Source organism: Centruroides vittatus, unplaced genomic scaffold (assembly GCF_030686945.1).
Source record: "Centruroides vittatus isolate TY-2023 unplaced genomic scaffold, ASM3068694v2 contig_689, whole genome shotgun sequence".
In the NCBI taxonomy this organism is placed as follows: Eukaryota; Metazoa; Arthropoda; class Arachnida; order Scorpiones; family Buthidae; genus Centruroides; species Centruroides vittatus.
In genome coordinates, this window is record NW_027122434.1 from 353,695 (window position 1) to 366,168 (window position 12,474).

Sequence of the window (12,474 nt, forward strand, 5' to 3'; positions counted from 1 at the left end):
TGTTTTAATTCCAAAAACTTTTATTTGTAAAAGTTTCTTGCTCCTAAACCTTTTCAGCATTTTGTTTTTGGTTAATATAAAATAATGGAATCCAAAAGTTTGCTGAAGAATATCAATAGGCTTATAATTAGAATGGTAATCAATTACTTAATTTAAATTTTAATAATACATTATATAAAATTCAGAATAATCATCATGTAATAAATTTAGACTAAATATTAAAAGTCCTACATAAAAGTATTTTAGAAAGTATTTACAAACATATAAGATTATTATTATTATTTAACTTATTTCTTAATTACAAATTACAAGAAAAAAACATTTTAATTACATCTTCATTGTTTCAACCATTTATTACTGATACGTTTCTTGTCTCATCTTCATATATATTTGTTAGCACTATGTTGGCCTTCTTTATTGGTAAACTTATTACACAGTCACTGGATGCAAGACCAGCCTTAGAAAATCACTTTATTTTTTTCAAAAGATTGCACTTTGGACCTTAAGTCCCTCATCAGCTTGTAATATAAATGATTATGAAATTGATATCACCACATTTACGAAAAGTACAATAAAATCATGATGTTTGGTAAAATGCCAGTGAGAAATCATTGATTATAGATAAAAATTCCTTGTGTTTGATTAAATGTGCTGATTTGATGCTTAGAACAGTATAATTAAAACAAGCAGTAAAACAAACAGTACACGTAATAAAAGACACTTAAAACAATAAAATAACGAACAGCTTCACTGTAAAATCAATAAAATGATTTGCTGTGCATTTTATTAACATATTATATCAATATATATATATATATATATATATATATATATACAAACAACATATTCATATTATATTTATTTTATCATCATCATTTAACAGTGAATATGTTAATTATTTTATTTTATTTTATTATTTTAACAGTGCTTGCTTTAATTATACTGTTCTAAACATTAAATTAGCACATTTAATCAAACACAAGGAATTTTGATCTATAATCAATGATTTCTCACTGGCATTTTACCAAACATCATGATTTTATTGTACTTTTCGTAAATGTGATAGTATCAATTTCATAATTATTTATATTACAAGCTGATAATAGACTTAAGGTCTTAAAGTGCAATCTTTTAAAAAAATAAAGTGATTTTCTAAGGCTAGTCTTGCGTCCAGTGACGGTGTAATAAGTCTACCAATAAAGAGGGCCAACATAGTGCTCACAAATATAAATCATTTATCAGTTTTTATTTCAAATGAAAAAATGACACTCTGAATTATTAAACATATTTTTATATAAATTAAACAAAACTGTGTATCAAAGTTAACATTTAACCAAAAATAACAATTTTACAAATAAGTCTGCAATACATTTTATTCTATAGTTAATTATTTTTCACTAGCAACTATTTATGATTAAATCAAAGTATCAATTACAGTTGTCATTCAGAATTTCTTAATTGCTTTAGTAATTAGGATCACAGTGGATATAAGACAAATTAATCTCCAAGATCATAATTGTACTGCAGTAAAACATGCAGTTTTGAATATTTAAAAATTTCAGTTATAGAATTCAAAATAATACAGTAGAAATGTAACTGATAAGAAATTATTGACTTTATGAATGTGATTTCTTAAGACTGAATAAACAGATGCATTATCTATCAATCAGCCTTTTATTCCAATCTTTAAAAGAAATTAGTTATTTGTTTATTTCAAATCAAAACAAACAATTAATTGGACAAATAATTATCTACCTTAATACATTAAAATTAATAGTTTTTCATAATGAGAAAGATTATGATAAATTTTAACTATATAAAAAAATTTTATGGGGAAAAACACCATATAGGTCACTATATAAAGACATTTTAGCAAGAATCATGGCAGTGACTCTGCACCAAGTGAAAAAGTCACTGACTGACTATATACACAGGAATCAAAGTTGCTGATTTTTGGAGGTCAATTTCTCTGTCCCCAAAGGCCTATAGTAATTCTGAATCTCTTGTTTGAAAGATACTTGGTTTCTTCGGTAGTGTCCAAAATTTCAAATTTCTCTTTAAAGAGGTTGCCAAAATATAAGCAAAACTATAAAAAAGAAATTGCCAAAAAACCCACTATTTTCTTCTTTTCTTCATCCAGCACTGCAGACAATTGTAAAGACTTAAGTCTTTCTCGTTATTAGTGAGGTGCTGGTAAAACTTCTAGGTGATTAAATCAAAGTTCATGGGGTTCTGCTTAGGGCTATTTTACTTTTATTGCTTAATTTCATGCTTGTAAGGATAAAATTGCATCCAAACAAATGATTTTCATTCAGAATGTTATCCAGAATAACAAAAAGCCAAATTTATGCAAATTAAAACTTTTTATAATGATTTTACTAACAGCACATTGAAAATATTAGGTCGGCAGCCATTGTATCACGAGAACTAACTGAACTGTACAATAATCATCATCTTAAGTCTTGATGTAATAAAACAATTATTAACAAAACAGCAATTCATATCAAAACAAAAACATCTGAGATGTAAAAAAATTGCACCAAGTAAAAAATTACAACAATTTGGATGACAGTAAAATTTTTTCTTGGGTGTTTTTCTTTGGTAAAGGTAAGCTTTTTGCTATATTAATGTTTTTTATACTCCATTTTGAAGTGTCAAGCTTATCTTTACCAAAGAAACACTCATAAGAAAAATTTGACTGTAATCCAAATTGCAGGGATGGAGAGTTGGAGTCGATTTTAAAAAATACAGACTCGGGAGTCATGTATTTTTCTGCCTACTCAAATTTTTAAATACCATGACTTTCCCTGGCCAACTTTGCACAAATTTCCTGACTGTCATGTCCCTTATAGTATGTCACATCAACAAAACAAAACAGCATTTGTCTTACTATAAACACAAACTATTGCTTCTTTAACATTTTAGTTAGTTATTTATTTTTTATAATCACTGAATTATTAAAATTAAATATAAGACATTTCATTAAATATAAGTAATTTAACCTGTTATTAATACACAATCATAAAAAAGCCATCATTTATTTTTCATTAACAAATTCTGTATAATCCATGTTCAAATGTATAAATTTATCAAATTTGTCCCTTAATAAATTTTCCAAACTTCATAAAATATTGATAAATTGGGAAAAAAATCAAATTATTTTCTTACACAATCTAAATTATTAAAACGAATTAAACTATCTTCTTACTGAATTACTGGAATGAATCACACACAATCAAGAACATTTAAAGTCCAATAACACAAAATTTTAATGAAAAACGTTTTTGACCATACCCACAGTTGGTTGGCATCAGCTTTTTAACCAGCAAATTTTCATTAAATTTTGTGTTACTGGACTTTAACAGGTTCTTGATTGCATATTAAAATGAAAAATGATAAAAATAGTTTTAATTTAAATGGTATTATTCAGTTTTTTAATCAGTTCATTAATACCTCAAATTGTGTGTGTAAACGTTAATTCATCAGTGTTACATTATTAAAAGTATTACAGAATTATTCTTCAAGTTCATAATACTGCATAATTAAAACAGCAGTTTTAAAATCTAAAAAAGCATTTTAAAGTTTAATATTACCATATGTTATATTTGGAACTTAGTTCGGTCCCCTAGCATTTTACAATGCTCTCTTTGCTATTGCATTTTATAATTATTCTTCACAACAGTTAATATTATCAATACTTTTAAAAGTAATTTGCACTATCAGTAAAAAAAAGTAAATATCTAATAATCAAAATAATTTTGCATCTTTTTACTATATGAACTATTTCAAATATCTAGATATGTAAATTTCTACTGTTCAGCACTACATGCTAAAAATATTCAGTGTTTTCAGATTATGCATTCTTATTGATATAAGGAAAGCTGTTAAGTATATCAGGATGAATAGATTGATGGAAAAAGGCAATGCAACACTTGGACGATCTGCCAAGGAAGAACAACTTTCTATAAGAAACTGACATTATTTAGGTGTTAGATACGTGAAGAAAAACTGGAAAACTCCATGTGGCCAGCTTGTTAGGGAGATGCAAACCTGTGACCAACTACTAGTGTTTTATCCACTCAATCATTAACAGGCTAAGCATATTAGGAAGCCAGTATTATCAGGACCACAACCCAGATTGTGTAGTTTAAAAATTCCAATTTCAAAAAGTTTAATTTTAATGAAATTATTTAAATTGTAAATGTATGTAATTCTTCCTATTAACTTTTAAAAATAATTTAACATAAATAGTGTAAAGAAGTGGTCGTAGAACATTTACATTTGTTGCTGTAACTTTGAGGTCCAAATTGTGCTATGCACGCGCACCCTTGAGTTCGAGGAACTAACGTTGACTGAAGAGGGGCGAAATGCCCGAAACGAGTGAAATAAAATCTCGTCTCAACTAATAGAAGTGGAAAAGTGCCAAGTGTTTAATAAATAACACGGTCTTGTGTTTGATGCTCAACATATAAGAAAACACGGTTTCAAGAATACCTAAGTGGTTTACAAGTTAGACAAAATAACCATGGTAGAAAAATTTCAATAATATAAATTATCTTGCCAAATCTGAAATTTTCCATTTTAAAATTATTTTTTGGTTTTCATTACTTGAAGTTTGTCCTTAACTGAAATTTTTGAGCCTTATAAAAATTTATTCTGAAGTCATCATCATAAATAAATTTCGCATTTTTGGATGTCAAAAGATCCATTAATTATTGCCTATGCTAAAAATAATCATTTATGGCATTGACTTTTATTTCAATTTATAATTTTATTTCTATTAATCAATATATTGCATCAAGTTTATAATTGTATATGCTATCCTATGATGATGACACATGCTTAAATTAAAGCACTCTTTTAATCTAAAATCTTTTTATGTTAAGCTATCAGTGCTGCATGGCAAATTATACAGGAGTCATATTTAATTGTTTGTATAATCGAATTTGAATTTTTCAAATTATGTAGTAATAGTTATTAATTGGTTCATAAATTATGGTTTTATTGTGTGTGCAGTAATTTTTGGATCCTGATAATATTCTGCACCATGCTCATAAGTTGCATTGCACATTATTTCTTGCTGCCTGCAGACATCTATACTTGGTCAGCCATATTGTCAGCAAACAAAATCAAGGTAGCCAAGGAGACAAATTTCCTGACTTTCCATAACAAACACTAATGAAAATCCTCAACTTTCCAGGTGGGTTGGAATCCTGTGTATTTCTATTTTTCATTTCTATTTTTTATTCTAATTTCATTTCCTTGAAAAATTGTAATAGCCAAGACCAAAGCAAACATCTTATAGAGCTTAAATGTTTAATAAATTCAACACGTAAACAAAGATTTATTTTAATCATAAATCATTTTGCTGATGTTTGGGAAAGTTGCTTCAATGGTCTCTACAAATAAAAATTTCAAGAGAAGTTTACAAGATTTTCACTGAAATCCACATACCTTTCAAATAAGTGAAATTTATTCAAGTTACTTTTAAAATATCAAAAGATGATATATTCAGTAGGTGTGAATTCATATATAAATGCAATTTTAAGAGATTTACATTAATTAGTTTTTTACAAGTAAATACACAAGATGCTTTATACTAACAAAGATAATTTTTATTATAAATAAATCAAAAGCTATAAACAATTACATAAGATTTTGATTTTATTTAATGAATTTAGCATTTGTAAATGAATTTTCTCCTTTATCTGTAAAAATGATGATGATTGTTTGTTTGCTATACCCTCCTAGGCCATTCGACCAATTGCTACGAAACATGGCAGTTCAATTACTTCTAACTCAGATAATGTCATATATTCCACCCCAAATTATTGATTGGATTTCCATATATCAATTAATTTTTGTCTACATTTGATTACTGGCTTTGCATGTAGTGTCATCTTTTGAAAAAATTTAACAAAATAATTAACTAATATAATTCTTACCAAAAAGGACAATTTTAAAATATATATATTATATTCACTGAATTACTGTGACAATGATATAGCGTGAAACAGACACGTCATTACACCATTACGACGACAGGAAGCACACAGCACTTGCCTGCATAGAGTGGGTAGTGTTTTACCCTTGGTACATTATAATTTTCCTGTTAGCAATGGAATCATGGCGGTTATGTATCTAACTCCATTCAGAGCAAAGTTTCGAATTTAAATAATGTGACTTTCAGTTTCCATCGGAAGTTCAGATATAGTTAATTGGGGCCTCCTGCTCCTAAGCTTCCCATATCTAGTCTCAACTTTCATCTATCTAACTTTGTTCTTGAAATTAAGGAAAGACAGAGATGAACAGATGACAGTGGCAATTTATAGGTCAATAATATTGCTGAGAAAAAGATATAGATAAATAATTTGTAGGTCTACAATTTTTTCAAATTGCAGCCCAATAAATACCCTCCAGTAACCAAGTGGATAAAACCACCAAACATTGGTAGTTGGTCATGGGTTTGCACATGCCAATGGACTGGCCATGTGGAGTTTTCTCGGTTTTCTTTGCGTTAGTAACACTTAAATTGGGGCAAGCTTTACATAAAAGTCTTTCCAAGATGCATTCTCCTTGGCAGATCACTCATGTGTTGCATTGCCATAATCAATTTTAATACTTTTTCTATAGATGTGATATTTACAAGGACATGCGTAACTACTAGGAAACCTGGACATCCTGCCCCCTCCACTGATTTCATCTCCCCTTAGTAACTCAAACCCACTGCCTGAAACTTCTTTCACTGATACTACTTAAGATGTTCTAACATTCAGCCAAATTAATGTACAGTGCATGTAACAATTTTAAGACACAAAGTAGAGCTGGAAGTCTTCTTCTGTGCCAATGTTTATTTTTCCTATTTATTATCATGGCAACATTGCTTCATTCAAAATTTTCTTGTAGTTATAGTCTGTGTAATGTGCACTTTCAAAATTAATGTCCACAACTTTCAAAATTTTCCTACTTTGATGTTTTTCCTGAGCTTTACTTTTACAATATGGTTTCACCAGTATTTTTTACAGGATCACATAAAAGCAATTATTTTTGTATTTTTCCAAGATTTTTTTTTATTTAAACAAATTTTATATGAAGTCTTTCAGAAGTTAAGGTTAGCAACTTTTATCCTGCGTGGAGCCATCACAACCTATTCAACATGAACATTTTTCAAATATTAATAGTAGACCAGTATTAAGTAGCACTCTTTGACCATCCTCTCTTCCGAGAGGAGGTCAATTACTACTTTTGATCTAACTTCAACATCCTTTTACAATACTCTCTGCTTCCTGTTGGACTCACCAGTGTGGAGACATTAGAATAGGAAAATGACATAATACAAGGTTACCAGCATGCACAAAATATGATTTAAGTGGTTTTCAAGAGTGCCAAGTTTAAATATTAGGTCCATTTTTTGTGAAATTTGATTTGTTGGCAGATTACCATTTGATATTTAGTTGTGAATGAAACAGTTTGTTACTGCTAACATTAGAAAGAAATATAAATATAAACATCCACAACAAACCCGATACAAAGCAATAACCTTCCAACTGCCATATAACATCGGGCTACAATTTGGCACTAGAGGGAGGCGTTAGGCACCATCTCATATTAAATTTAATAATTATAATACTAATAGAAAAAATATATCTTAAATTTTTTTAATATATCATATTTTTAATTGGTGTCTATGTGATGAATGAAATGGAACCATTTTGTACCATCTAAATATCACAATAAATATGACAATGGTAGGCTGAAATAACCAAACTCTTTATATTGTTTTTGTTGTAATATTTATTATATAACAGTATTTAATTTATATAACTACAAGCATTATCTTATGTAAGGTTTATCACACTGAGTGACCAATCTAACTCATCTTAAAAATTTTCTTCCTCTACTGTACACAATTTAAAGAATTTTTAAAATGTGTTAGATTGGTCACTTGGTGTGATAAATCCGTATGTAAAATAACATTTGTAGTTATATAAATCAAATATTATAATATAATAGAGAGGTTAGAATACAAAATAATCTAATAATCTTAACTGAAACTATCTCAATACTATAGTAGAGATAACAGACTTATCACACTGCTACTGGTGATGTCAAAATGACACTTCTATCATTAGAATGCAACTTTTTTACTGACATGCATTTCGGTACACAAGACTCTCATCAGCCATACATAAAAATATACAGATATCTGTTGTATAACAAATTTGCAGAAAAACTGACATTAATTACAATCCACAATTTAAAACATACCTGTTCAAGATTTACTTCCACCCACACTGCACAGTACTATGAGAATTGCATGCAAATCTCTGTTATCTCTACTATAGTATTTGAGATATTAGCTTCAACAATTTTCAAGACAAGAAGTTCTTTTATAATAATCTTAATGTTTGTACTTATTTTTGCCCAAGCAAAGCTGGACTTACCTGCTAGTATTAATATATTTTAAAATAAAAAAAGTAAAAAATCTTTAATCAATATTTTAACTGTAGAAAGAATAGTCATCAAAAACAAGTTATTCAAAGAATTCTAGAATATAAATTCAATTTTAAAAATAAAACTCTTATTTTTAAGATTTAAACTTTTAATGTTTAAATTTTATCCTTAACCAAAATCTGTTAAATAAAATTATTATAACATTAATCAGGCCCATAAACTGGGTTGAAAACATTTGTTTCTAATAAAAATCTGCTGGAAAACATAAGGAAGGTGTGATATTGATTAATGTTAAGATAAATTCCAGCTTTGAATGACAGTTTGGTAATATAATATTAAGCAATATATCTTTTATTCTAATATAAGGATATTCTATTCTTCTATAGTATGTGAAGTCTATTTTATTTTGGAATAGAATGTCTCTTGTTGTTTCATTTTTCTATAAAATGCAAAATTTATTCAATATTTAAAATCTCACCATATCAGCCTCCTTTTTAAAAGCTTCAAGAGCAGACAAACAACCACTACTTAAAAGATAATCAGCAATAGCTTTATTCCTGTAAAAAAAAGTTTAATGTTTATATATATATCAAATTGCATTTTGAATCAACAAACTATTGAAAAGTATAATCATTTATTAAAACTATTGATATAAATATACTTGACATACATTTAACATTGTGTGTGTGTGTACACAAAATACACAGTAAAACTTCTGCAAAGACAACCAGCTCCCAAATGACCTAATTTTCTCTTGAATAAATTTTTTGGCCCATATGACAATATTTGATCCCCTTTAAAAAGACCACCTCTTTACTCAACCAATGACAATCCTCTCACAGTACATGACCTTGTACAGATTTGACCATATGCTGCAGCAAATGTGGTCTAAAATTGAAATATTTTGTGGACTAAATATTGTAAATGAAAACTGAGTTTTAGATAACTTTCTCTGTCAATAAAATGACAAATTGAAGACAAGATGACAGAGTGTCAGAGGCAAAATTTATTATTAATAGACCTTAATTGTCTTTATTTTTTGTTTGTACAACTTACACTTGATCATAACTGTTCCTTCTGAGAAGGTAGGGAAAAAAATTTAAGGGATTTCTTGATTACTGTAATTTATTTACAGTATATACAGTACAATAGTATTTAACTTTTACTTTTATAACCACTTAAAAGCAGTTTTTCTGTAATGGTTACAGTAATTGATTTCAAAGAGTCCGAAATATTGGTGTAGACACTGCAGATTGTACCTTTAATGAAGAGGGATCAGTAAGAATTGTTTGTTTGTTAGTTAAGTTATGGTAATGCAACACTTGGGCAATCTGCCTAGGGGGGGATGCCTTCCAGGAGGTCTTTTAAGGAAAACTAGCCCCTATTTAGGCATTACAAACGTGGAGAAAACCTGGAGAACTCCACGTGGCCAGCCCGTCCAAGCAAGGTGCAAACCCAAGATCAAACTCCCAGTGTTCAGGGTATGAAGACCACTTGGCCACCGGGGGGGGGGGGGGCTCTTGGCAAGAATTCCAATCAGAAATGCATTTAAATAAAATATCAGAGAATTAATTGTCTTCTGAGTAATTCTTGAACTCGGGTAAATGTTGGATTCAAAAGACATAACATTTAGATTTATTTGTCTGATAAACTTCTTTTAAGTGGTTACAGAAGTGAATGATTATATCAAGAAAATATTGCTAACTTTAGCTTTGTGCTAAAAGTAGTTATATTATTTAAAATCAAAATAAAGCTAACAACAACATGATTTTAAATTTGTAAATTACAATATATCATCTTTGTAAACTTTTGTGAGTGCACATATGTTTGGAAATAATACAGTATATATCAGGATGGTGACTCCTCTTTAGCCAGATCTTTGTTCCCTGTCTTAATCCAATTCCCCACACATTAAAATTTTTCTGAGAATTACCAAAAAAACTAGGACTCATAGCTTCACTTTTAAGTTATTGTGGTGACAAGCAGATGGCCAAGGCAGTTAAGACATCAGTCTACTGTTCTGAGAACTGGAATCAAATCTAGCTGAGCAAACTTCAGAAATTTTTCATTAACAGTAGGTAGGTCCTGAATAAGTGTCAGTGTCAGTCACTCCTCACAAAAGCACATGAATCAAAACAACTGACTGGTAATAACTGATCTCCCAGGACAACTGCCAAAAACTTTCAGTTGCAGTTTGTGTTTTTCCACTTAAACAATTTTATAAAATGTTGGAATTTTTTTGTTAGTTAATGAATAATTTATAATATGAGATAAAACAATTTAATTGAAAAATATTTTAAAAAGACATGTAAAAAGACTTTAAAATTTTTTTCATTTCATGACAAAACTGCATGATGTTCCATGCAAATAAATCTATTATTATTAGCATGATCATAATGCTGAAAAAGGCATGAATCATCAAGCTCATTAACATTTGCTGTACTTCTGCATTTTTTGCATGCCCTATAAAGAATTTTGGGAGTTAAGATGTTAAAGTTTTGTGCAAGTGGTTTATTATTTGTTTTATTGTAATTGAAATTATACATGTAATTGTCATTTTACTTTACTTTAAGGTATGTAACTCAAAACAAAATGGCTACATTCAAATTGAACACATACATACCTGAAAATATCTGTTATAAACAAATGAAAATGTTAGTAAAAATTTCTTAATTTTATTGTGAGAATTTATGGAGACTTGATTTTTAATCATCTGTGTAATGAAATCAAAAATCGAACAGCCTTGGTCAATGCAGTTTTTTAATTTATATTTTCCTTTCAGTATTTTTAGTAATGCTAAATTATATGTAAGTGTTCATATTTTAGGTTTTTTTTTTGTTATTAGCAATTGCAAAATTACAGGAAAATTCTATTAATGTCATATACTGTAATTTCTTTATTTAAAAGGAAAAGTTACGATTTACTTTACTTCACGATAAAAAAAATCATTTTCTGTTTACTACTGTGGGTATAAATATTTTAAACCAATTTTCCAATTATACACTTGAATATATTAATATAGAGCATAAGCCACTAGAAAGCAAACAGTAATTAATGTGACGTCATCGATTACATACAGCTTCAATGATTCACACTTGACATGGCTGTCAACTGAATGCCTAAAACATATAAACACAAGAGCAGTGACTTTGTTAGTAAATTACAGACGTATCAATACGAATGCTTTTATTTACATCAAGGTCGTTTATACCATTGAGATTTCTTTTAGGGGCTATTAAATCATATGCAGGCTTAGCTAATAGCTCGTCTTTCATTTATACAAAAGCTACAATATTACATTATGATACCAATTAATAAATACATTTATTTAAAATTCTAAGCTGAAACTTAAAAATTTATTCGAAAAGTATGCACATGATTGACTTTCTCGAGGTATTCGTTCACAGTACAGCCATCTTAATATGACTCATTCAAAGTGTACTGTATGACGTCACATCCGTAATAATAAAGAAACGAGCTTAATAGAGGTTCGTGCTCCCTTCTGTGTTTATATGCTGAAGAGTGCACATTGATAAAGTCTTTCGCTTACAATTTTTCGAATTACGTTTATAACTAAATTATAAAAATATTTATTTTAGTCTTTATTAAATCAGTATTAAATGGAATATGTAGTTTTTAAATCAACGAATAAAAAATGAGTCGCATTTCAATTTGATAATTATTGAGTAATTTCGTTGTCTAAGTCGACGTTTAGTCGCTAAAAGCTATAATTGTAGATACATTTTTCCGTTTCCAACAAAATCAACGAATTCTTCCCTTCTTTATTTTTTCATCGATCTGTGACAATCGATAACAACGACGATAGTGACCTCTAGAAAAGTCATAAAATATCAACCCAAATGAACGTTAAGGCTAAGTAAATAAATTTTTGAAATAAAATTCGTATAAGAAATGCTTATAAAAATATCTTAAAATATTTTAATAAGAACTTTCTCCAAAATATTAAGCTCGATATTTGTTTAACAATACAGTGAAGCGTCGAAATTCCGGACTAATGGA

At 28.6% G+C, this 12,474-nt stretch overlaps 1 protein-coding gene across 1 annotated transcript in view; it reads right to left on the reverse strand.

Annotated features, from left to right (window-relative positions):
- LOC136980306 (lissencephaly-1 homolog) overlaps nucleotides 1-12,474 on the reverse strand; it is a 50,608-nt gene that overhangs the window by 21,957 nt on the left and 16,177 nt on the right. The window contains exon 3 of the mRNA XM_067276397.1: nucleotides 8,933-9,011. Within this exon, the coding sequence (XP_067132498.1) occupies nucleotides 8,933-9,011 (79 nt within the window). The remainder of the gene's footprint in view (nucleotides 1-8,932; nucleotides 9,012-12,474) is intronic.